The following is a 27384-nucleotide window of genomic DNA, read 5'->3' on the forward strand; positions in this document are numbered from 1 at the left end:
ACACGCACGGATGTACACATGCGTGCACACACACGACGCGCGCACACACACACGACGCACGCACGCACAGCGGTTCAGCACTAATAGCACTGTGACAGCGTATAACAATTTAATGTTTTAAATTAAATTGGGTGTGAAATAAAGAAATAAAACACACACACACACAGTTTAAACTTGCATTTTCTCCCATACTAGTCGATAGTTCAACAGCAAAACAATTTCCAGGGAGTATTTCATTCACAGACCGAGGAGGTGCAGAGTCAATCACTTTTTAATTCCCTTAGGAGACGAGCGAGTCCACAATGCTCACACTTAAATTAATCAGATAGACACACGGCTCAATATACAGTACACACACACAACTCAATATACAGTACACACACACACACACACACACTCGACAGCAGTGGTGTCCAGTCAAACGAGTCGCCAATTGATTGCATTGATTAACACTTAATTAAAAGTAACCCTGCAAGTAATAATCAGTAGGTGACAGATTACCGACTCTGAGAGTCTAGAAAGGAACCAATGCAATGGGAGTTCAAAGTTCAAACACTTTTGCTGCAAAGGAGGGGAGGGGGGGGGGGGGTCAATCTCCGTCTGTCGCTGCACTATAGTGACTCCTACAGGCCGGTTTGGGGATGGCCGTTCGGGCAAGGAAGCGTGCAAACCCCGAGAGGAATAATACTAGCACTGCCACCCAAGTGTGGGAATGCCCCCGGACCCCTTCCCTGAAGAAATGCAAATCTCTGGCGTCCTTTTAAAAACAGCCCTGAAAAATCCACCTTTCAAGCATGCCATATACCCTGTCTTTTGTATTACTTTTTGTGATGATTAGAATTTTTGTTATTCGTCATGTGCATGATTATGAATTGAATACTTCAACCGATTTTGACGTACAGTAGGAGATTCGTAAAGGCGCATAAAAACAAAAAGGCCGAAACCAAAGTGGTTTGGCATAAAGTGGATTATGTACACAGGGGGAGGGGGATTAAATAACAGCTACATTGGACGAACAATGGAAATAATTAAACCACTATCGAAATGGCACCTATTTTGGGCATTTCCACGTTTTTCCATTTCCTTTTTTTTTTGTTTTTCCAATAATATAATCTAACCATACTTTTGCTATTTTTGGAAGCGTTCGAAGCGGTTTATGCATGCATAAATCAGAGAGAAAAGGAACTAAATCAGTTGGCTGGTTGGTTAATGCAGGGGGTTCTCAACCCGTGGGTCGCGACCCCTCGGGCGGTCCCCAAATTATTAAAAAAATAAATAAAAAAAAATAAGATTTTAATTTTTTGCAACCGAATGGTGGAGAATGGAAATTCAGAGTTTACATAATAGTACACATAGTACATGCATACATTTCCTTAATGATTAATATCTGGTTTCAGTATTCTGGGCTTTACAGAGTAAAAAGCGGGCCATGTCTTACCGGCACCCTGAGCTTCCATTTTGAAAGAAAAATTCCGGCGCCGATTGGCCCGATTGTGTTTTAGTGACTGACTGGACACCACTGACCGTCTTACATTCAACACCCCCTTGTCCCCAGTGGCTGTTTGCCCATGGGACAGCCACCCGCCCTAGGGAACCTTTCCCCTAGGCCTCCCCACGGTGGCAGTCTGCCCATGGGACAGCCACCCGCCCCAGGGAACCTTTCCCCCTAGGCCTCCCCACGGTGGCAGTCTGCCCATGGGACAGCCACCCGCCCCAGGGAACCTTTCCCCCTAGGCCTCCCCACGGTGGCAGTCTGCCCATGGGACAGCCACCCGCCCCAGGGAACCTTTCCCCCTAGGCCTCCCCACGGTAGCTGTTTGCCCATGAAACAGCCACCCGCCCCAGGGAACCTTTCCCCCTCGGGGCCCCCCCGCCGATGGCTGTCTATGGCCTCATGGGACCGACTGCCTGCCTGCCCGAGCCCGGGAACATTTCCTTGGCAGCAGAACCGTTCGTTTCCGATGGGTTTTCTGTTCAGGGACGTTTTCCTCTTTTTTAGCTTTCTGTTCTTTTATATATATATAAATCTCTCTCTCTCTCTGTGTGGCTCCGGAGCGCTCTGTCCATATCTCCATGGTAACAGGGAAAGTCCCCCCCCCCCCCACACACACACAGGTTACCAAGGGAACCAGGGTGAAGGATATGTATAGCTGTTGGTTTCGCTTTGGAAGTCTGGAGAGTGCCGTGTGTGTGTGTGCGTGTGTGTGTGTTTATACTGTGTGTGTGTGTGTGTGTGTGTGTGTCCAAAGTCCTGTTTTTGTGTTTAGAGCAATAAGCGCGTCACTTGGCCATGTCCTCGGCGACGGCCTTGCCGATTTTGTCCTTCAGGTACGCCAGCCTCTGCCAATCAGACTTCAGCTCCATCCACTCGTAGTACGGCACCTGCAGGAAGAGGACAAGGAGGAGAAAAACAAGGATGAGGCACTGCCGTCATCCATCATCCATCCTCCATGACTGCAGTGCACAACAGGGCTGCTAGTGCTGATACTGCTTTAATGGGGCTGTAATGTTTTAGTTGTGGAGTTTGATCTGCTCTCAACTATTATCTTCTGCATGAAGAGGCCGTTTCAAATCAGTGTTGCGATTTTTCAAAGAAATAGCAGACCTACAGTACAAGCTCGTAGCGCGGCACCGAGTGCCGCGCTATTCAGTATTTAACCCATTCTGAACGGGAACCCATTTTGGTGATAGCATCATGTTTTGCTTTAGCTATTGAAAAATAGAAGATCTACAAGCTCATAGCGCGCCACCGAGTGGCGCGCTACGAGCTTGTAGGTCTGCTATTTTTGAAAAATCAAAGAACGACTGACATTTTCAGAATCTGATCTCAGGTCAGAATGGGTTAATCAGACCAGTGTGTGTGTCCAGTGGAAACCTCGTATGAATCTGATCTCAGGTCAGAATGGGTTAAGTCCGACGTCATTTTGTAGTGCTATGTTACGTCCGGGTCCAAGTGGCACCAGCTCCCGTCCGCGTCTCATTGAAAATAGAATATCTAAACGCGTGAATATTTTTTACAATGACATTACTTTTCAGAAAGGAAAAGCCATTGAGGATTTAGTTGACACAATACAATAAAATGGCAATAGTATTCCGTGTGGGCCCAGACGGCCTTATGTCACAGCCAGATTTGGGAGAGCAGCGCAACTTTGTTGTGTTGCGAGGAAAGCGGTAAAATGAGACTTTCGTGGGTTGTTTTCGTCTTAGATTTAGTCCCGACGGAGCGTCACAGTATAACTCTATGGGGACACAGTATAACTCTATGGGGACACAAAAGCGACACAAAAGTAGGACACGGAAGTATCTCAGCAGGGGGCGCTCACGTCACGGCTAAAATACTGAATGAGCTGGTAGACCTATAACTACACAGTCAGCGTTTCAACGCATTGTCATCGTCGTCGGTGAAAACCTGATTCATAGAAGTGTCACTCGCCGATCAAGCTGGGATTGGGTAGAATTTGTTATCCTTCTGGTTTCTAACCCATTCTGACCGGGAACCCATTTTGGTGTTAGCATCATGTTATGCTTCAGCTATTGAAAAATAGCAGATCTACAAGCTCATAGCGCGCCACCGAGTGGCGCGCTACGAGCTTGTAGGTCTGCTATTTTTGAAAAATCGAAGAACGACTGACATTTTTAGAATCTGATCTCAGGTCAGAATGGGTTCATCAGACCAGTGTGTGTCCAGTGGAAACCTCGTATGAATCTGATCTCAGGTCAGAATGGGTTCATCAGACCAGTGCGTGTCCAGTGGAAACCTCGTATGAATCTGATCTCAGGTCAGAATGGGTTAAGGACCGGAGAGACCATGTTACTGAACAAACGTGCTATAGCAACGATTACGATCGGCCTTAACCCATTATGGGCGGGAGAACCCCTTGTTGGGTGTTTTAAAGCATTATGTTATACTTTAGCCATTGAAAAATAGCAGATCTACAAGCTCATGAGCTTGTATAGGTCTGCTATTTTTGAAGAATGGTGAAAATGTGCCGCAAATGTTTGAATATATATTCGTTTTTTTAACTCAAAACCTTGCTTCCGAGGGGTTCCTCAGATGGGGGGTCGGTGGCCAATTGCAGATCATTTTCGGGGGTCCTTGACATGAAATATTGAGCACCACTGATATAGAAACATACTGTAGGTATTTCAGAAAACCGTCAGGATTTAGAAGACCTTTTCTTTTCGCCCGACGACAGGCCTAAATGGGTTAACAAATGAGACCCAACTGTACCCTCTCAGAGTTGCACCACGTATATCCAAGTTAACCCATTCTGCGCGGGAACCCCTTTTGGTGTTAGCGTTACGTTATGCTTTAGCCATTTAAAAATAGCAGATCTACAAGCTCGTAGCGCGCCACCGAGTGGCGCGCTACGAGCTTGCAGGTCTGCTATTTTTGAAAAATCGAAGAGCGACTGACATTTTTTTTAGAATCTGATCTCAGGTCAGAATGGGTTATAATCAGACCAGTGTGTGTGTCCAGCGGAGACCTCGTATGAATCTGATCTCAGGTCAGAATGGGTTAACAGGGAGGACTAGTACAGTGCCGCTGCCCTGGGTTGCCGTGTGCCAAAGCTGCTATAGGGAATGAGAGACTATTCTTATCACACACCATGCACATGTCCCTCTACACTACAGCCTTCTGGAAACTACTTTTAACCCATTCTGACCTGAGATCAGATTCATACGAGGTTTCCACTGGACACACACTGGTCTGATTAACCCATTCTGACCTGAGATCAAATTCTAAAAATGTCAGTCGTTCTTCGATTTTTCAAAAATAGCAGACCTACAAGCTCGTAGCGCGCCACTCGGTGGCGCGCTATGAGCTTGTAGATCTGCTATTTTTCAATAGCTAAAGCATAACATGATGCTAACACCAAAACGGGTTCCCGGTCAGAATGGGTTAAAGCTTCTTCTCTATGGATTTAATTTATTTTTTCGCCCCTGTGAAGCACGTTGAGTGCATGAAACAGTACAGTAGTAGCGCACACGCACCCAGCAGATGGCTTGCTCAGGTGGCTTTTTGGAGGAGAGCTCATTGGTGAGCTGTGGATATTCGCAGATGAGCCGCGATGCGGACGTGGCCGATTATTAACCCATTCTGACCTGAGATCAGATTCATGCGAGGTTTCCACTGGACACACACTGGTCTGATTAACCCATTCTGACCTGAGATCAGATTATACAAATGTCAGTCGTTCTTCGATTAAAAAAAAAATAGCAGACCTACAAGCTCGTATCGCGCCACTCGGTGGCGCGCTATGAGCTTGTAGATCTGCTATTTTTCAATAGCTAAAGCATAACATGATGCCAACACCAAAACGGGTTCCCGTACAGAATGGGTTAACCGATTGAATTCGCAAAAATCTAATTGTATGTTGTTACAGTTCCTTCCAAGTGTTAGCCTAGCCTAGCCTAACCCGAGCCCCTTAGATGGCACTTTACGTAGACTTAAGAGTTTTAATACAGACGTATAGCATGTTACGTGGACGGCACTAGAATTGCATGTTATGTAGTCATAGCACTTTATAGTACATATGAATAGTTTATATGTATAGTTTCATTATATAGAATAGATAGTCCACTGTTACGTTCTTAGGTTAAGCATGTTTCACGATAACTACTTTTTTATGTATGTTATGTATTGCCATGCTTTTTGTACTTGCTTAATGTAAATCGCTCTGGATTAAGAGCGTCTGCTGAATGCCTAAATTGTAAGTGTTCCTTGAGGGGGTTCCAAATGTCTGTAATGTTTGTACACTTTATGGTGGTGGTCCTTGGAATTAATTCGTTTGAGATCCACAAATCTAGGAATAAGTCGGAAAAAAATCTAAATAATTGCGCGGCTACAAGTCAGTAATGATGTAAACAGTACCGTAAGAGTATAAAACAGTCGTGCGACATGAACTGAAACATTCAATATAATACTGTAAATTAAAAAAGTATGTGGTATCAGAAGTATCAGATTAAAAGCGCCCATGTCTTGTTTCCAGCACCCCAGAGCTTCTATGTGGAGCCCTGGGATCCCCACCTGGCTGCTATACCGGCCACTCGTGTGCAGTGAGCAAGCTGCCAGCCACTCAGCCTTGATTGGCAGTGAGTCTCCATGGGCCTTTTGAGACACTACCCATGAGCTACTGCCCCCTCCTAAAGGGTCCAAACGGTGACCTTTTCATTACCGGACAGCCCCCTCGACCCCACTCAGCGACCCCCCCCCCCCCCCACCATGCCAGGGACCGACCTACAGACAGGCGCTATACTACAGTGACTTGCTCAAGGACACTTCCGACACGAAAGAATGCTCGCAGCTATGATGGAACCAGGAACCTTCAAGGTTCCCAGGCGGCCGGCCGGCCAGCTGTGTGTTTAACCCAATTAGGCCCGACCCCCCCCCCCCCACATCTGAAAATATGTTCCAGGGACCTCTCAGAAAAAGCAAAGATTTGAGTTAAAAACGTCGGCTCTGAAAGATTATATAATTCAAATAAATAAAGTGCCGCGCTACGAGCTTGTAGATCTGCTATTTTCCAATAGCTAAAGTATAACATAATGCTTAAAAACACCAAAAGGGGTGTTTCACCGCCCAGAATGGGCTAAAAAGGCCGTTTCCAGCCAGTGAGGAGACTGAAGTAGACTCGGTGACCTAGTTTTAGCAGGTCTGCAACATCCACAGAGACACAGGAGTCTGAACGGGAGCGCTGGGACGGAGGGAGGTAGGTTGGACTATTTCCATTTTCTCTATTATTAACTGGACCCAACGTGTGCTTTTGTGGTAACCCTGTGATTATTACCCTATTCCACCTGTGTGCTGCTGCTGCCATACTGCGCACGTCAAAATACAGTAAGCCCCGTTCTTGTGTGTCTAGTATTGGGTCCCCGTGTTGTTTTCGTCGACTAAAACTAAAGACGAAAAAAATGCTCGTCGACTGCCTTTTCTCACTGATGAAAACTAAATGGAAACTAAATGAAAACTAAGCTATGATGACTAAAACTAATTGTATTCACAATTTCGTGAACAGCTGAAAACTAGACTAAAATTCTAGGAAGGGGACCAGTGGACAAGTATAGGTCAGAGGTCATTTGACACTTTGTCGCATGCTGAAAATAGCAGATCTATACAAGCTCATTTCCATGTCAAGGACCCCCAAAAAATATATGCAATAGGCTGCCGACACCCCCCCCCCTCCCCCCAACCCCCATCTGAAAATATGTTGTTCCAGGGACCTCCCCCCAGAAGCAAAGATCTGAGTTAAAAATGTTCACTCCATGTAATGCCGCGCTATGAGCTTGTAGATCTGCTATTTATTTGAAAGAATCGTGAAAATGTTGCCTCAAATCTTTTTGATTATTACAGAGAGTGAACATTTTTAACTCGAATTTTAAGTTTTAAGTTTTTTTTAACTTGATTTTTTTTTTTCAATAGCTAAAGTATAACATAATGCTTTTAAAAAACGCCAACAGGGGGTTCTTCTCCCAGCCCAGAATGGGTTAAGGCGTGCGTCTAATTTGATTGGGCACGGTGCCACAACGCGTCTTAAGGAGCTTGTCCTTGGATGAGAGAGGAGCGGCGGAGAGAGAGAGAGAGCTCAGATTGGCCTAGATGGGAGAGACAATGCTATACCGTTGCTAAGCTAGCAGTCTCTCTCGACTGGTCTGTTTTTACGTAGGGGAGACACTGCAGGCCCATGACTGCTGCACTGCACATCATTAGACAAGCCTTATAAGTTACAAACAAGATGTTGTTGGCTGTTTATTAAAGACAATTGGAGATAATCAGTTCACCGCCTTTTTTTCCCACTCCATTACATGAAATGACATTAGATGACTGACATTTTTTTCATTTTTTTCTATTTTTTTACTGGAGTAGACGATAACTTTTGCTGCCAACCGTCAACCAAATGGGTCCATTTTACGCTCTCAAGTTAAATTATTGTTAAACATCCGACATGACTTAATGTGAAAAGGGTTGACTGGCTTAGACGCTCGGTCAAGCGTTGGATGGATACTTTACCTCCCATTTAGATATGAGGACAACTCTACAAATTTGTTCTAAATCATGACAGTTTTCTAAAAAAAAACCCTATGTTTCTATGTCAGTGGCTCTCAGCCTTTTTTTTTAAATGTCTAAAAATGTCTTGTAACATTTTCTGAAAACCCCATGTTTTCATGTCAAGGACCCCCAAAAATACTTGGCTGCCGACCCCCATCTGAAAATATGTTGTTCCAGGGACCCACCCCCCCCCCCCCCCCAGAAGCAAAGATTTGAGCTAAAAGCGTCCTGAAAGAATATATTCAAAGATTTGCGCCACATTTTCACGATTCTTCAAAAACAGTGTTTGAAAAATAGCAGATCTACGAGCTCATAGTGCGAGTGCCGCGCTGTGAGCTTGTAGATCTGCCATTATCCAACACCGAAAGGGGTTCCCGACCCAGAATGGGTCAAGCGCTTGAGAATGTCTACATGTCATTAGACACCTTTGGAAACACATTGGTGAAGACATTTCTTGGGTAACGATTTATAGATCCCAGATTTTCATAGGTTTCCCTTACCATCTAAAAGAACATAGTACATACATTGTTGTTTTTTTTACCCAGAATAAAGCTGTTTTTTTTTAAATACAAGACCGTATTTATCTCTGGAGCACTAGAGGAGGACATTTTGGTCAAACTGCAGCACTGTTCAACTTCAGTTTAACCCGATTAGAACTAGGTTTAAAGGAGTAAAACGGGTCAACCCAGAGTAGATGAGGTGAAAGGTGTATAGAAGCTCATTCTCAGTGAGTAGCAATTAGCTAACAGCCCCGGGGGTGGCTTACATGTCTGCCGTGTGTTACTACAATCAATCACTCTCGGAGTGTGTGCGTGTATGCGTGTGTGTGTGTGTATGCGTGTCAGGTGTAGTGTTAGTGGAAAGTGACACTTTAACCGACAGGGTCTAGGCTTTCAAGGTGTGTGTGTGTGTGTGTGTGTGTGCATCTTTCCTCCATCCTATTCTCGTGGGGATTAACCCATTTAGACCCGAGGACGATTCAAAAAGTGTATAAAAATGTCTTCTATAGTTTTCTGAAAAACCCATGTTTTCATGTCAAGGACCCCCAAAAATATATTAAATTGGCCGCCGACCACCATCAAAAAATCCCCATTTTCACGATTAAAAATAAATAAATAGCAGACCTACAAGCTCGTAGCGCGCCACTCGGTTAGGGTGTTAGCATATAGGTGTTAGCATAACATAATGCTAACACCAAAAAGGGGCTCCCGGCCCAGAATGGGTTAAAGAGAACAGCGTGGAGAGTGAACGTGGTGGTGCTCACATTTCACGGCTCCATTGTTGTCGCGTTGGAGGCCGGAGGAGGATGGTGTCTAGAGAGGTTGCCGTCGCTACTACAGTATAGCACGTTTACTACACCGAGGAGACGCAGCGGAGTGATTTATAGCTCTATAGCTGCGTATAGGTATATAGGTACAGTGGGGGCTCTGCCTGTTGACCGGTCTTATCACTGATGCGACACTAGATGGCAGCGTAGTGCTTCTCTTGCATTTCAGAGCTGTGGTTCTCATGTTTTTATACATTTTTTTTAGTTGCTCCTTTACACCTGACAGGGGGGGGGGAGTTTCCCTGGTTGGACGTAGCGCGTGTGGAAGGAACACGTTATTCCGACCAGTTCCTTTCCCCTCCATCAGGCGCCACCGGCTGGCCAGGGGGAGGCAGTTTAGAGAGCAGGATTACCGCATGTTTTTTGTGAGGGTATACCTACCCTAGGGGACACGGGGAGAACATGCAAACTCAACACAGAAAGGCCCTTTCGCCAACCCCCGCCTCGGGTATGGGCACTGATGACGCGGAGGAGAGAACACGCCAGTGTGTGTGTGTGCATGTGTGTGTCTGTGTGTGCGTGTGTGTGTGTGTGTGTCTGTGTATGTGTGTGCGCGCGGTCGTGTCACCTCCACAATAATGAAGCCGGCCAGCTGCAGGTGTCTCCTCTTCATGACGAATCGGCCGAGCAGTTCTTTACTCCGCGAGCCAAAGTTGGGAAAGTCCCAGGCCAGAAAGGCTAGTCTGAAAAACACAGGCAACAACAACAACAACAACAGATGTGGACTTTGAAGTTACACCGGGGTTTGTATAGGAAGAGAGACAGACACGTCTGATAAAAATACAAAATATCTAAACACTGAATCAAGCAACTTTCTAGGGGTGCTCACAAAAGCCAGAGAAGAAGTTTGAAATGACCCCCCCCCCCCAAACCATGTTTGAAAGTGAAATGGGGGAGTCTTTCCCGTCGCAACTGTCACAATAAATTGTTTCCTCAGGGTGGGACAATGACGACTTGAGTCTACATAAATTAACATGAGTGTTTTCTACTTTTGGTACTTTAATCTACGAATCGATTTGATTTATTTCCCACCCCTAGATGAAAGCAGAGCCTCTCGTCTTTCCTTTTGAGACATTTGGTGATTGCATTAGTCATAGAGCAAAGTATTCCGTCTTGAAACTTGAAGGATTAGTAAAAAAATCGCTTGCAGTAGTGTGGGCAGACTTGTTGTAGAGAAACTCAGGACCGGAATAGTTCCAAATCCTGAAAAGGACCATATAGGAGGAGAAACGCATGTAAAGTTATCCGCCTCTCACCTCCGTGCTCCGGCAGGTAAAGGCTGTCCGTCTTTTCCTCCTTCTGTCAGGTGAGGAGCCGTCAGCGAGGACAGGCCAATGGGCTTGTTTTCAAAGTCCACCACCAACTCACCATCTGATGGGAGGAGGGAAAAAAACACACACACACACACACACACACACACACACAGTCACACACACACACACACACACACGGCCATTAAAATGCAGTCTCTTTTCTGGTGCTTATGTACAAATAGAGCGTCGCAGTCCCTCCCCTTTTCAGAACAACGAGTGGCCCAGGAAATTAATCCCAATGCATTTTTCCCCGTAGGCATTTCAAAAACATATTTATTTAAAGACCTTTTAAGCGTCGTCGTACGAAGCCAACTCTTGTCGTGACAAATCGTGACAACACACACAATATTTTGGACCAAACAAATAATTACGGTACAAAGAAGAAAAACAAAAAAGTGTTGTAACCTGCTGTTTATTTTTTCTACTTTCTAATTATTTGTTTGGCCCAAAAAAAAATTGTTTGTTGTTGTCATGATTTGTCACGACAAGAGTTGGCTTTGTCCGCGTCTTTAAATAAATACTTTCTGAAAAGTCTATGAGGAAAATGAACGGGGGATTTCTTTTCCGGGTCTCTCGCAGTGGTGGGGGTTCCTGCACCATTCCATAATGGGTTAGGGTCTGTCGTTTGTTTTCTTCCTCGTTACAATACTCACCTATACATTCGTGAGAAAATAAAGCCTCGTTTCCAAAGCATTTTAAACCCATTTAGTTTGCCTTCTTAAAGGGACACTTCCTTCCTGGACTACATGTTGTCTCAGTAAGACAGCTCTCCCCCCTTATCCACAAGGAGGAGCAGTGCACCAAAGAATTATGGGAATTGTAGTCCAGGAAGGTAGTGAGACCAGTGTCCATGACATCAGAGACAACAGGCTCACTGCTACAATCTAAAATATCTAAAACCACATATTACACACATAAATACCCCCAGGAAAGTGTTCTAAAGCTCCTAAACGTCATTAACATATATTTTTTTGCAATATTAAAGTGTCCCTTTAAGTTTGTCAGTGAAAAAAGGCAGTCGGCCATCTTTTACTTGCCTATAGTCCAGCCGTACACGGTGTCCACCGCCGTCCTCAGTGCGTCCGTGCGCGTCGCGCCCACCAGGCTCTGCAGGGCCAGCATGAGGCTGCTCTGCAGCGGGGAGACGGGCGTGCTTTTGGGGGTCTCGGCGGAGGCGAGGAGGAGGGGGACTGAGGAGGAGGAGGGGGGGTGCTGGGGGGGGTGCTCCAAGCGCAGGGTGGCGGCGATCTGAAGCAGCTTCTGTCGATAGTTCTCCGCCCGAGACGGGTCACCTGCACGGAAAGGAAAGGTACCATGTTTACCCAGGGTAACTGGACTAAGGAAAGGAAAGGTACTATGTTTACCTGCAGGGTAACTGGACTAAGGAAAGGAAAGGTACCATGTTTACCCAGGGTAACTGGACTAAGGAAAGGAAAGGTACTATGTTTACCCAGGGTAACTGGACTAAGGAAAGGAAAGGTACTATGTTTACTAGGGATGCACCGAAAATTCGGCCACCGAAAATATTCGGCCGAAAATGGCTAAAAATTTATTTTCGGCCTATTCGGTTTCGGCTCAAATAAGCCGAAAAATATCACCGAATAGTAGTAGTGGTCCTAAAGTTGTGAATCGAACTAAACTGCGAGGAAAACACAGATGTACAAGCCCAACGCGCTATGCATTGCGACGGGTAGATGGAATGTAGATCTGCTACTTTCAGCGCAGGAAGGGCGCATGCTTATGACGCTCTTTAACTATGCATCATTCAGCCGTCAGCGACAGTCGCAACACAACACACGAGCAGCAGTCACGGGCAGTAGCAGATCAGCAGATCCGACACAACTGTATTGCACATATCTGTGCTTTCATCCACGATTCCATAGCCTTCTAAATCTTATTTCCCATCCACAGGCACAAGCAACGTGATATTAGCAGCTTCCACCCGATCTGTGGTGGTGTTCTGTTGACAAGGGAAGCTAGTAGCTAGCATGGGAGCTAACGTTAGTTTTAACACTATGTACTTTGCATCCGTTCCCCAACCCCTCACACTCGCTGCTGCGTTTACACGGGCAGACACAAAGACGAATGGGAATATCATTTGGAGCTTTAACAATGAAAAAGACATGCCACCAAAAAAAGACATGCCACCACCTATAAATTCAAACCCACCTCTGGAATATTGCTATCTCATTCCACTTTAATTAATTTTATTCCATAGTCTTAGTTTTTCTCTAATAAAGTTGTTTTTATTTGTTTTCTCATGTTCTCCTTGAAAAGTGTCTTTAAGTCCTCAACTTTATATAAATAATATTATCACTATTATTATTACTACTTGTTTTTATTGCCTATGCTTATGTTGAAAAAAAAGCTCACGGCTCAGGTCAAATAGGCCTATTGATATGCGATTCAAATGTGACTAATTGAGATTAATTAATCACAAAGCCTCCAATTATTTAGATGTTTTTCAATGGACCCATAAGTGTTTATTATTTAAGTTAGGTTTTGCCATAATCATGTCTTTTGCCATAATCAGGTAGCTTTACAACAAAGATGTATTCGGCTATTCGGTATTCGGTTTTCGGCCAACTGTTTCCCATATTCGGTATTCGGTTTCGGCCAAGAATTTCCCTTTCGGTGCATCCCTAATGTTTACCCAGGGTAACTGGACTAAGGAAAGGAAAGGTACCATGTTTACCCAGGGTAACTGGACTAAGGAAAGGAAAGGTACCATGTTTACCCAGGGTAACTGGACTAAGGAAAGGAAAGGTACTATGTTTACCCAGGGTAACTGGACTAAGGAAAGGAAAGGTACCATGTTTACCCAGGGTAACTGGACTAAGGAAAGGAAAGGTACTATGTTTACCCAGGGTAACTGGACTAAGGAAAGGAAAGGTACCATGTTTACCCAGGGTAACTGGACTAAGGAAAGGAAAGGTACTATGTTTACCCAGGGTAACTGGACTAAGGAAAGAAAAGGTACTACGTTTACCCAGGGTAACTGGACTAAGGAAAGGAAAGGTACTATGTTTACCCAGGGTAACTGGACTAAGGAAAGGAAAGGTACTATGTTTACCCAGGGTAACTGGACTAAGCTCAAGAACTTGTTTACAGCCAGGCCCTGCTCATATAGAACATTTCATGATAGGGGTTCAATGCCTTGTCCAATGGGCACTTCAGCGGTGGTAATTTTAACGTGCCGGTCCGGGGATACGAACTAGCGACCTTCCGATATCAAGAACGCTCCGCAAACCGGCCGGCCACCGCTGCCTCGGAGGACGGAGTGGAATATGAGAGGAGAGAGGAGAGGAGAGGACACCAGTGTCGTTTTTGGGCAGAGAATTCGGATTTTAGTTTTCGTCATTCGTCCCTTGAATACGTTTTGGGTCACATTTTATTAGTCACCTGGAATGTTTTAGTGTTAGTCTAGTTTTAGTCGATCACAAGATTTTAGTCGACTAAATCTACAGTGTGTTTTGGCGGGCCTTGATGCCGTCGTAATGACTGTTTTTACACTTGCTGAAAATATCAGATCTAGAACCTTAGACCAGCTGTTTTCAGCATGAAACTAATTGTAAAATGTCTTCTCTCGTCTTCCTAACATTTTAGTCTAGTTTTTATCGGTTGACGAAATTGTCAATACATTTAGTCACCATAGCTTAGTGTTCATTTAGTTTCCATTTGGTTTCCGTCAGTGGAAAAAGGTAGTCGACGAACATTTTTCGTCTTGGTTTGTCGACGAAATCCACACTGGTGGACACACTTACACGTGGGTTGTCCCGGTTATTGCAAAAGCGTCTAAAATCACATCATACAATAATCATAAATTATTTTAGATAATCGCAATTCTTTATTGCAAAATAGCAGATCTACAAGCTCATAGCGCGCCACCGAGTGGCGCACTACGAGCTTGTAGGTCTGCTATTTCTTGAAAAATCGAAGAGCGACTGACATAGAAGACATTTTTTAGAATCTGATCTCAGGTCAGAATGGAAAACTGTCAGGATGTAGAAGACATTTTTAGAATCTGATCTCAGGTCAGAATGGAAAACTGTCAGGATGTAGAAGACATTTTTAGAATCTGATCTCAGGTCAGAATGGGACAGCCCTGCTTGTGGTGAGTTCAACGGCATGGCTCTGTAACTATAGCGTTTGTTTGTTTGTGTGTGTGTGTGCGTGCAAACCGTTTGTCTTGTAATAATACCGTGCGTGCGTGCGTACCTGTGACTTTGGCCGTGTGTGCGTGCTGTGTGAGCGCGGTGAGGTGGCTGGTCTTGGCCTGCTGCAGAACACACAGAGACCACACCACGTCCGTCTGCAGGAAGGGCTCCAGGTCTGGCAGAGACTGGTCCAGAGCGCTGTGCACCTGAAACACAACCCCTCGTTAGTCTAGAGGACAGGCAGAGACTGGTCCAGAGCGCTGTGCACCTGAAACACAACCCCTCGTTAGTCTAGAGGACAGGCAGAGACTGGTCCAGAGCGCTGTGCACCTGAAACACAACCCCTCGTTAGTCTAGAGGACAGGCAGAGACTGGTCCAGAGCGCTGTGCACCTGAAACACAACCCCTCGTTAGTCTAGAGGACAGGCAGAGACTGGTCCAGAGCGCTGTGAACCTGAAACACAACCCCTCGTTACTCTAGAGGACAGGCAGAGACTGGTCCAGAGCGCTGTGCACCTGAAACACAACCCCTCGTTAGTCTAGAGGACAGGCAGAGACTCGTCCAGAGCGCTGTGCACCTGAAACACAACCCCTCGTTACTCTAGAGGACAGGCAGAGACTCGTCCAGAGCGCTGTGCACCTGAAACACAACCCCTCGTTAGTCTAGAGGACAGGCAGAGACTCGTCCAGAGCGCTGTGCACCTGAAACACAACCCCATCGTTAGTCTAGAGGACAGGCAGAGACTCGTCCAGAGCGCTGTGCACCTGAAACACAACCCCTCGTTAGTCCAGATCAGGGGTTGGCAAATTTGACAATGGAGAAGGCCACTATATTTCCACACTCACTCCAGAGGGCCACTATTTCCACACTCACTCCAGAGGGCCACTATTTCCACACTCACTCCAGAGGGCCACTATTTCCACACTCACTCCAGAGGGCCACTATTTCCACACTCACTCCAGAGCCCCCCCCCCCCCCCCCCCCGTCTTGTGTAAAGGAGCAACTTGGACACTGACATGCATGAAGGAAGCATGAGTTCAAGTCCGTTGCTCTCCCCAGGTTGGTGGAGGGTGGTGTGTAGAGCCCAGGATCACATTAGATAATTGACACAGGGGTGAACAATGGGTTACAAAATCGTGGGATTAAAAACGTAGAAGTTAAATGACTGTACCAGGTGCCGTTTATATTCCTGTATAATAAAGCTAATCAATCAATCAATCAATCAATCAGTCAGGCGAATACTTTTGAGATTTTCAGGTTGGCTCTGATCTAGACAAAGACTGAGAACCACAAAAACACTTTATCCCATTTTGGGGCGGAAACCCCTTTTGGCGTTTTAAACATTACGTCATGCTTTAGCTATTAAAAAATAGCAGATCTACAAGCTCGTAGCGCGCCACCGAGTGGCGCGCTACGAGCTTGTAGGTCTGCTATTTTCGAAAAATTGTTAAAATGTGCCTCAAATCTTTAAAAAAAAAAGAAAAAGATTTAGAAAACGTTTTCTTTTTTTGGTTTTTTTTTCTCCGACGTCAGGCCTGAATGGGTTATTTTTTACCTGGTGATAGAACTCTGTGGACTTTGTGGGCTGGAAGCCCAACCGGGCCAACGTCATGATCAGGTTACACAGATGAGAGGTGCTGTACTTCACACTGTTTGCCATGTAGTTCTGTGGACAGAGAGAGAGAGAGAGGGAGACACGCAGTGAGACACCATTTTGCTAACGGTGTTGTTTTTTCGGCAGCTACATTTCTATTTTAGTCTTAGTCGTAGTCTTTGGAATGAAAGTTAGTTTTAGTCACATTTTTAGTCACCCGGACATTTTTTGTCGACTGAATATCAGAAGATTTTAGTCGACTAAATCTACAGTTTTTAGGATTGATTCTAAAATTATTTTACTTGTCTATAAAGCTCTCAATGGTCTCGCACCTTCCTACCTACATGACTGCCTGCCTAAATATGTCCCAAACCGCCCCCTAAGGCGAAAAGTCCCTCCTTTCGTGGGGGGGGGGGGGGGGAGTCCCTCCCTACGCGGGGCAGAGAACTCAACTGTGTCGCTATTGAGAGAGTATCCCTGGTGTTAGTCCATGACACAGCTGCGTGACATGAGACTAATTAAATAGAGCGACACAGAGTGCGTGCGTGTGTGTGTGTGCGTCAATTTAACAAAGGTGCAGACGATCAGAAAATCAGCAGAGGAGTGATCGACGTTTGGCGCTATATACTCTATGCCGAATTGAAGTGGACTCGGTTCCCACCAGACTATTTTTTTTTCCTCCTCTCCCTGGAAATAAGAAAAAAACGTCGAGGCTATATAGTCCATGACTGACCTCGCTGAAGGCCTCAAACATTGGGTAGTGGAGCAGCTTGAGGAAGCCCAGCGACTTGGCACAGCGAGTGACGTCGGCCGGGCTCAGCTCGGGAACCCTGGGCAGCAACTCCGTCAACATCCGCTGGAACAGCTGAGAGTGGTGGAAATTCAACTTCCCTGCATGGGGGAACGGAGGACAAGGAAAGTTCATTTTCATCTAGTGGTGGGCAAAACATTGAGCAAGCGTCGAGCGTTGGGAGTTTGGAAGCGCTCGTTGTAATATCACTCGACGGCCCCTTGCGTAGAGTAGTGCGGTAGTAGGTTTATATTACCGGTACAAATCTAAACTGCCTCCCCCCCTGGCCAGCCCAGGGGCGCCTGATGGGAGGGAAAAGGAACAGGTTGGAATAACGTGTTCCTCCCACGCGCTATACGTCCAACCAGGGAAACTCCCCCCCCCCCCTGTCAGGTGTAAAGGAGCGACTTGGACACTCATGCTTCATGGAGGAAGCATGAGTTCAAGTCCGTTGCTCTCCCCAGGTTGGCGGAGGGTGAATCGTTCATAATGGGAAGGGTCATTCAAATTTTGACATTATTGCTTAACCCATTTTGGGGCTTATGCATTGTGTCATGCTTTAGCTATTGAAAAATAGCAGATCTACAAGCTCATAGCGCGCCACAGAGTGGCGCGCTACGAGCTTGTAGGTCTGCTATTTTTTGAAAAATCGAAAGAACGACTGACACATAGAAACATAGCTTTTTCAGAAAACTGTCAGGATGTAGAAGACTTTTAGAATCTGATCTCGGGTCAGAATGGGAAACTGTCAGGATGACGTAGAAGACATTTTTAGAATCTGATCTCAGGTCAAAATGGGAAGAAAGTCGGGTTCTGTACCATTGTTTTTTCTGACCCTGTGAAGATGGAGCTCTTAATAATGAAACTGTCAGGATGTAATAGACATTTTTTTTAATCTGATCTCAGGTCAGAATGGGTTAATAATGAAACTGTCAAGGTCATTACACACTGGCGAATTAGCGACGCGATGCGAATAAGCGATCTGAAAATGCGAAATATTGCATGTTGCAGTTCGCCTGCGAATCTCTGCAAAATACGACACCAGAGCGAACAAATAAAGAGCGAAAACGGTCGCATTTTCGCACATTCGCCACTGATGTGGAAGCTTGCATGGACTTCAATTGTTTTTTTTTAAAATGCGAATTATTCGCAAGAATATATCGCGTCGCCAATTCGCCAGTGTGTAATGACCTTTAGGATGTAATAGACATTTTTTTAGAATCTGATCTCAGGTCAGCATACAGCGAGTCGAACGTCGTCACATACCATAGACGTAGGCCATGTCCAGGAGCAGAGGCGTGCCCAGCTCGGACGAGGGCTTCTGCAGCAGGTGGTAAGACATGGCCCGGAGCAGGGGGACGGAGCGGCTGCCCTGGGCGGCCAGGGACAGGCACACCCTGCGGATGTCCTCCGCCGAGAAGTTCTCCGACAGCTCCAGGGCCTGCAGAGGAGAGGAGAGGAGAGGAGAGGAGAGGAGAGGAGAGGAGAGGAGAGGAGAGGAGAGGAGAGGGGAGGAGAGGAGAGGAGAGGGGAGGAGAGGAGAGGAGAGGAGAGGGGAGGAGAGGAGAGGAGAGGAGAGGAGAGGAGAGGAGAGGAGAGGAAGTGGTCTTGTAGATCAGTGGTTCCCAAACTTTTTCGTACCACCTCAGAATATATTTGACTCTCCAATGTACCACCATAATATAATTATGTTAACCCATTTTGACCTGAGATCAAATTCTAAAAAAAATGTTCTTCTACATCCTGAAGGTTTTCTGAAAAAGCTATGTTTCTACGTCAGTCGTTCTTAGATTTAAAAAAAATAGCAGATCTACAAGCTCGTAGCGCGCCACCGAGTGGCGTGCTACGAGCTTGTAGGGTCTGCTATATTTGAAAAAAATCAACTGACATTTTTATAGAATCTGATCTCGGGTCAGAATGGGTTATAATCAGACCAGTGTGTGTCCAGTGCAGAAACCTCGTATAAATCTGATCTCAGGTCAGAATGGGTTGACTATATACCTTGTCCTCCAGCTTGTCCATCAGCGCGGGCGACATGTGCCGCCCTTGCGAGATGAGCATGCGCACCGTCTTGACGTCGGAGATCTCCGTCCAGTGGAGCTCCAGCTGCTTGAAGGCGGCGCTCATCAGGGCCTCCTCGTGCGGGCCCTTGAGCCCGGCGCCCCACTCCACCAGGAAGGCCAGGTGCTTGGCGGAGAGCCGGCGGACGCGCCACAGCACGTCCGTGTGCACGGAGCGCAGCGCCGCGTTGCCGAAGGGGACGCCGAGGGCCCGCAGGGCCCGCAGCGCGTTCACCAGAGCGCCGTTCCACACCGTGGTCACCTGGGGGGGGGGGGTGAGACATAGAGTTATTATACAATAGAGAAGACACCCAGAGGAAATCCTGAAGCGCAATGGACATAGTGGCCGAAGAAGGTATTGCAGTTTGGTAAGGTTTGGTCCTCAAACACATGAACGCGCACTAGGCTCCGTCCACTCCGCCGGTCGTCACGCGTTCATGTGTTTGAGGACAATCCATCCAGAATGCACACTGTTCCTAAACCGGAAGGAGGAGTGGATTCGCCTCATGCGCTTCTGAGCAACTCAATGCAAGTGGACGGGAGGAGAACTTGGGTGTCTTCTCTATTGTATATATACTCTAAGGGGTGAGAGAGTAGACGCACACAACAAAAAACACGATAATAATGGTGATCGTCGAATTTGAATCGGGTGCGTGCTTTTGGTTAGACATACCATATCGGCCGGTCCGACATCTCAAACCCTCACCTCCCACGGGGCAGCACACCTAAACCTAACCTTCTAAAACGGGGAGTCCCAATACTTCATTCCGATTGGCTGGTTACCGCCACGTGACCAATGTAAATTTCACCCACTCCTTCAATCACTTTGTATCATCCTGCAGCCTTGTATAGCTGAACTGGGGAAGGGGAGCGCTTGATTGCTTTACAAACACATGCCCTGCGGGCGTCTAAGCATGATATTTATTCGACTAAAACTAGACCAAACACCGAAACATTTCAGTCGACACAAAAATGTTGACTAGAACTAATGATAATACATTTTAATTCAAAACGAGGTGTCACATGGACGGACCGCATCGGAAATGTGGACCTCTATGGGGACCTATACCACGGGGTCACGGACAAAGTCAGAGAGAGAGAGAGAGAAGGATGAGTCCGACAGGGCACTACGTCAGGCACCCATAGAACTTGAGGCAAGTAAATTGACCCCTAATGGGAGCCAACCACAGGGCAAAGCCAGGAGGGGGGAAAGAAGCCTATACCACCTAATGTAGACGTGCTGCGGCGCGACAGCTCGGCTAAAAAACAACACTGCAGAGCTCAAGAACCCGACGTTGGACGGGAAAGTGTGGAGGACAAGCGATCGATCCAGGAATCCCGAGTCGGTGTTGGCTATATAGACCTCACACTCTCGCAGCTAACTGACTAAATACCACTAATTCAAAAGACTTCAACCGACGTCCATTATGTTTTGGAAGGGTGACCAATGACCATGCCATGTTGTCTTGTCTTATCTTGTCGTGTCGTACGTTTGTCTTGTTTTCGTTTCAAAACTCGATTCAGGTTATGTGGTTTGTATATCAGTGTCGCTTCCATGTTAGCACATATGCAGGACTATGCAACTTTTTATTTTTTTTATTTTATGCTACCACATTTTGTGTACGGTGCTCACAACATCGTTGCACATGTTATCTCTTTGATATGTTCCATATGGGTGTGTCACATAATACCGTCATTATTTGATTTACCGTATACCCTGAATCTTGAATAAACAAAAACTGTGAAAAAAAAAATTGCCGTCAACAACATCGACACCGGAGGGGGGCCATAGCATAGCATAGCATAGCATAGCATAACATAGCATAGCATAGCATAGTATAACATAGCATAACATAGCATAACATAGCATAGCATAGCATAGCATAGCATAACATAGCATAGCATAGCATAGCATAGCATAAAATAGCATAACATAGCATAGCATAGCATAGCATAACATAGCATAGCATAGCATAGCATAGCATAGCACAGCATACCTGTTCATTTATCGTCGCCATCATGTGCTGCAGCCGCGGGTCGGCCAGCAGCTCGGCGCTGTCCATCACGGGCCGCCCTTTGCCCCGGCCCTCGCGCTGCAGGCGGGCCAGCTTGGCGACGGCGTTGGCGGCGTGGTTGGCGTCGCCGCCGTGCTTGCTCCAGGCCTGCAGGACGTCCTCGGCGGCCGTGGCCCGCTCCACCAGGTCGTCGAGGCGCGTGCGCTTCGGCATCACCGGGATCTGGCCTCGGTCTTCCGACGACGAGGAGGAGGAGGCAGAGGCGATGCTCGCCGTCGCAGCCGCCGCCGCCGCCCGCTCGCACAGCGGCCTCCCCGGAGCCCCGCGCCACAACGGACCCCGGGGCCGGAGCAGCTCGGTGTTGAGGCCTGTCAATGTCACGGTTATAACGTTAGAAAAGTCCACGATTAGCTGCGATTAACGATTTAACCCATTCTGACCCGAGATCAGATTCTGAAAATGTTCTACTACATCCTGACAGTTTTCCGATCTGACCCGAGATCAGATTCTAAAAATCGTCTTTTAAATCTATGTCAGTCGCTCTTCGATTTTTCAAAAACAGCAGACCTACAAGCTCGTAGCGCGCCACTTGGTGGCGCACTATGAGCTTGTAGATCTGCTATTTTTCAATAGCTAAAGCATAACGTAATGCCAACACCAAAAGGGGTTCCCGCCCAAAATGGGTTAAAGCTGCTATAAGCAGTAATATGTCAATTTGAATGACATTTCGATTGCCCCCCCCTTTTTTTCCCCCCAGACAGCCAGCAATGAGTAAAATATCACAAATAGCAGATTGGGGGGGGGGGGGGGGTGGGGGTGGGGTTCAGGAGATAGAGCAGGTCATCCAATGACCCAAGGGTCGGCGGTTCGAATCCCGGCTCCTCCTCCTCCTGTCCACATGTCGAAGTGTCCTTGAGGCAAGACACTGAACCCCTGCATTTCCTCCAGTGGTCGCCACCGTCGGTGTGTGAATGTGGGGAGTGAGGACGCTGGCGTCGACTGTTCGCCGCTTCACCTCCCAGTGTATGAATGAATGGACCGTTGTGAAGCGCTTTGAGTAAGCAGTAAGCGCGTAGTGCATAGAAAAGCGCTACAAAAATGCAATCCATTATTCATGACGAGTAAGACGCGCAAACGCGGGAAGCGAACGCAGCTCGTACATATTTGGGTTTTGGACGTATAGCTGCTTTGGGGACTCCTTATATGGTGTCCCTTTTGTGCCCATATATGGAGCTGAGTGGACCTGGCCCCTTTTGTGCCCATATATGGAGCTGAGTGATTGCTGATGCAACACACTCCATATTTAGATAGCGGGACAGACACACAGACAGACAGACAGACACACAGACAGACATGATCTGCTAGGTCTCATAGTAAGTGCTCACTGCGGTCGCAATTATTTACAAGTTTACGACACAACACTTAGTGACGTGTGTTGTAAGCTTGTTAGATCTGCTATTTGTGCTATTAAAAAAATATACGGACAACAACACACGTAGAAACAATTTATTTATGCAAAGAATTATTCCGATAAAATAATTGCGATCAGCAGTGTTGTTTTTGCCGACTAAAAACTAAGACGAAACATGTTTGTCGACTACCTTTTTTCACTGAGGAAAACTAAATGGAAACTAAATGAAAACTAAGCTATGATGACTAAGACCAGGACTAAATGTATTGACAATTCCGTCAACAGTTTAAAAACTAGACTATAATGTTACGAAGGGACTAGTGGACAAGAGATCCAGTATAAGTAAAAGACAAGTCATGTTACACTTACTACACATGCATTACACTACATTTACACTTAGTAAACATTTTACATTACTACACATGCTGAAAATAGCAGATCTACAAGCACACAACGCTTGTAGATCGTAGACAACTGCGCAGTTGTGTGCTTGTAGATCGGCTGTTTTCAGCAAGTGTAAAATCAGCCATTACGACGGCATCAAGGCCCGCCGAAACACATTTTAGTCGACTAAATCAACTGTAGATTTAGTCGACTAGAATCGTATGACATTTAGTCGACTAAAACTAGAACTAACACTAAAACATCCCAGGAGAGCAGGTGGTGACTAAAATGTGACTAAAAACTAAATGAAAACTGTTCAAGAGACCACGACTAAAACTAAAATCAAAATGTGCTGCCAAAAACAACGCTGGTGATGGTGTTAGCATCACGCTATGCTTTAGCTACTGAAAAACAGCAGATCTACAAGCTCATAGCGCGCCACCGAGTGGCGCGCTAAGAGCTTGTAGGTCTGCTATTTTTGAAAAATCGAGGAACGACTGACATAGAAACATAGCTTTTTCAGAAAACTGTCAGGATGTCATGGAAGACATTTATAGAATCTGATCTCAGGTCAGAATGGAAAACTGTCAGGATGTAGAAGGCATTTTTTAGAATCTGATCTCAGGTCAGAATGGGTTAACACAGGCCTTACCGTTGTTGAGGGGGGCGGCGGGCAGGCGGGGGGCTGCGACGGAGGAGGCCGCCGCCGCCGCGGCTTGGGCGCCATGAGCCCGAGAGAGGAGGCGGGTACATCGACCCAGCAGTCTGCCCGTCATGGAGACAGACGGACGGACGAGAGAGAGAGACCTCACTGGAAACGGGAGCAGGAGGAGGGTTTGAAATAACAGCTTCTCACGGTCCAGAGGTCAGACTGGACACCCCATGTATAAGACCTGTTGTGATGGAGAAGAGAGACGTTATTTAGACTGGACATCCCATATATAAGACCTGTTGTGATGGAGAAGAGAGACGTTATTTAAACTGGACATCCCAACGTAAGACCTGTTGTGATGGAGAAGAGAGACGTTATTTAAACTGGACATCCCAAAGTAAGACCTGTTGTGATGGGGAAAAGAGGAAAACTTGACAGAACACGACTCGCTCACTGTATTAAAAAAAAAAAAAAAAAAAGTAAAATAAAATACAGCACAAAACAATCTCAGCACCTGAGCTGTATTGTTTTAGAGCTCTTTAAGAGCAACGTTCTTTGTCTGGGGATAATCATATAGCACTGACGAAGGTCTCAGTTCGGACCGAAACGTTTGCTTTTTAATTGCACTCTGAGCACGGAGCACTTTATGAGCACGATGAAAATAAAAAAGGAAATAGTTTTCTTGAGTCTCAGTCTATGAGTTTTACTTTTTATACAGTGAGCGAGTCGCGTTCTGTCAAGTTCTCTTCTATGTTTGAGACAACCGTGCACAATCGTGCAGCATTGGTTGGCTGTGAAATTCATTTCGAGTTACTCTTGTGTTTTTCCTACGAGACTTTATGAGAGGTTTAAGTCAAGCACTTTGATGTCGTCCGTTTAAAAACAAAGCCACACAGTAGTTAGTTGGCTCCAGGTGCTACATTTTTAATGTAGTCATGTTTAGCAACTACAGGCTAAAGAAGGCAATAAATATTTTCATGGAAAGAAAATGAGAATCGTGTGAGAATAAAGAAAATGGAGATTCACATTTGAGCAAAAACGAATTCCATTAACACCAACAGCCATGATATGATAGAACCCGCAACGCATTTCCCTGGAGCGAGGAATCTGGTATTCAAATCCATTCTAGCAGATAAATATATATATATACACCCTTTTTGGTGTTTTAAAGCATTATGTTATACTTTAGCTATTGAAAAATAGCAGATATACAAGCTCATAGCGCGGCACTGATGAGCTTGTAGGTCTGCCATTTTTGAGAAATCGTGAAAATGTGCCTCAAATCAGAGTGAACATTTTAACTCAAATCTTTGCTTCTGGGGAGGTCCCTGGAACAACATATTTTCAGGAGGCACATTACATATAATTTGCGGGGTCCTTGACATGAAATATTGAGCACCACTGATACAGAAACATAAGGGTTTTTTCAGAAAACGGTCAAGATTTTGAAGACATTTTTTTTTTTAATTTCGACGTCAGGCCTAAATGGGTTAAGAGGTCCGTGTCTCGTCGTGTGTCCACTGTCCACTAGTGCTGAGAAGAAAGAGTACCGTCGGAGATCCTGGGGAGCGTTCGTTGTTGTCATCTGAACGTCTTGAAAAGGTAGAGAGTCGCGTTGGTTGGAGATTCGTCGAGTGTTGTTGGTTGGAGTCTGCTGTACTGTCCCTCTTTATACCAGCGTATTCCACTGGGCCGATCGGAGGATCATCTCGGAGAAGTCAGAATGACGTGGCGTCATGATCTCCGTGTATGGACTAGTCGGCGATCCAGCCGATGATGTCGGCGTTATAGGTCCGCTCCATATATGGAGACACAGGGGATGAAGAGTCGGTGATGACGCGACAGGTCCATATGAGGAGATCCAAGTCATGTAGAATGGATGAGGTCAGTCGTAGCAACAGCTGACGAAGATGTAACTGAACATCGAAACGTTGTCGCTTTATTGCTTGCACCCCGTTAATAAAATAAGGGCCTAAAACTGTTCGAGTTGCTCCAGTGCCTCCCTTTCTCCTGTAACCTGCCTCTGAGATGCACCAGACTGGCCTGCCATAGGCTCTAGTAGAGGCACGGTTGGAACTCCCTTCTGCAGCTTGGCAGGTAACTATGGTAACCTGACAAAACTATCAAGATGATGTGAGAGCATGCATATGTGAAGGGATGTGTTGCAGCTGCAGAACATGTACTAGTGCTGCTGTGAATGCTTCACACAGAGAACGTGCTACATGTATAATTTCGTGGACACCGGGTTTTTTTTTTATGGCAGAACTTTCTAATAATGTAATGGATTTAGTTTAGTGGATAACAAGGCACAGCAATTAACTCTGAATAGCACATTTGAAATGTGTATATTTATAGCTGCCGTATAAAAAGGTCTGCCATGTCTGGTTGTTCAGACCATGTGCATGTTGGTTAAATTACTGCTTACAGTAAAGAGTTCAGATTGATGGCTCTCTACCCCCAGTGGCACTTGAGGACAATCCCCCCCCCCCCAGCTAAATGATTGATAGTTAGGAAGTATACAGTAGGAGAGTGTACACATTGAACCAAATGGACCCTTACAAGCCCATTTGTACACAGTGTAACACTGAGGACTTCACAGTGATTGGGGTCTCAGAGAGATTCAGACATACATGCATTAGAAATGGTCATTATCAAGGAGTCCTTGAACTTAAAATGGCTGAGAATCTCTGAGCCAGACAAGCAAATTGTCGAAGAAGGAACACCTTTTACTAAACTTAAAATGTTCCTGCAACCATAATTTGCCTGGTTCTGCCTAGCTAGCTACAGTACTATAGCTGTCTCTACAGATTTCTGTTGTGAACTTGCGTTCTGTAACTCATAATGCCAAACGCTTTACACAACAGCAAGCAGAGAAACCGACATTTACATTTTAAGCGCAGTCATCTATCGACAGAAACCAAAGCAAACACATAAACACATTTGAACGTAACCAAATCCTGCAGAGAGATCGAGAGAAGCACACACTGAAGTAACCAGAGGGTCAATTCTGACCTTGTGAAGCAGAAATGAAGCGTCACATTTAGAAAACACCCCGTCACCGTGTCCAGCTGGCCTCCACGTTCAATAGCACACGTCCGACTGCATGTGCACACATGCCGTGACTGTCTGAGGGAGGTTTAATTCAAGTTTTTACCTTATAAATGTCTCGATAGATAGGCCGTATAATCCGACATTCACACACATGGGGCGCGCAGCTGTGTCGCGTCGGCGACTTGACAGACAGTCGCAGGAAAACTACGTCACACGTGTCACTTGGGTGGGTAGTCACGTGGGCCGCGGACCAACTTGTGGTTGGTCAGAGATGTCGGCAGCATTATTATTATTGGGATGTCAGTCTCAATCTTCTCTTCACTCTTTCATTTTCATTTTTATACACAATTTTTTCTTCCTTCTTTTTTTACGTTCATGACATGAAGTCATTGGTCCTTTCAAAGTGTTATATTGCAATACTACCTGCCTGCCTGTAGGCTGTATGGTGAGTCATGATGAGCAAAAGTTCAAGTTCAAGTCCATACACATATGCTGAATAAAAACCTTTACATGAGAGCTGCCTGCCTGCCTGTCTGTCTGTCTGTCTGTCTGTCTGTCTGTCTGTCTGTCTGTCTGTCT

At 45.9% G+C, this 27384-nt stretch overlaps 1 protein-coding gene across 3 annotated transcripts; it reads right to left on the reverse strand.

The window, feature by feature from the left end:
* Positions 1-2025: 2025 nt before the first annotated feature.
* tbrg4 (transforming growth factor beta regulator 4) lies at positions 2026-27384 on the reverse strand. Of its 3 annotated transcripts, none has more exons than XM_080767357.1 (12): positions 27316-27384; positions 23755-23995; positions 21290-21675; positions 19234-19554; positions 18499-18673; positions 17176-17333; positions 16404-16514; positions 14909-15053; positions 11728-11982; positions 10634-10748; positions 9946-10060; positions 2026-2382 (listed from the first exon to the last, which is right to left on the reverse strand). In XM_080767357.1, exons 2-12 carry the CDS (start codon positions 23876-23878, stop codon positions 2281-2283), a joined length of 2007 nt encoding a protein of 668 aa, XP_080623483.1. In that variant the 5' UTR covers positions 23879-23995; positions 27316-27384; the 3' UTR covers positions 2026-2280. The 3 variants fall into 3 exon arrangements, with proteins under 3 accessions (XP_080623483.1, XP_080623481.1, XP_080623482.1); XM_080767355.1 differs by lacking the exon at positions 27316-27384 and adding an exon at positions 26909-26987; XM_080767356.1 differs by lacking the exon at positions 27316-27384 and adding an exon at positions 26767-26973.

This window comes from Protomyctophum bolini, assembly GCF_963924005.1.
Source record: "Protomyctophum bolini genome assembly, chromosome: 7".
NCBI classification, from domain to species: domain Eukaryota; kingdom Metazoa; phylum Chordata; class Actinopteri; order Myctophiformes; family Myctophidae; genus Protomyctophum; species Protomyctophum bolini.

Bases quoted from the DNA above. Each gene is read 5' to 3' on its own strand.
- tbrg4 (XM_080767357.1), bottom strand. From the start codon at position 23,878: ATGACGGGCAGACTGCTGGGTCGATGTACCCGCCTCCTCTCTCGGGCT. The intron at 15,054-16,403 runs GTAAAAAATAAC...GTTGTGTTTCAG, and splicing joins CCACAGAGTTCTATCACCAG to GTGCACAGCGCTCTGGACCA. The intron at 10,749-11,727 runs GCAAGTAAAAGA...TCCTCCCATCAG, and splicing joins CGTGTACGGCTGGACTATAG to ATGGTGAGTTGGTGGTGGAC.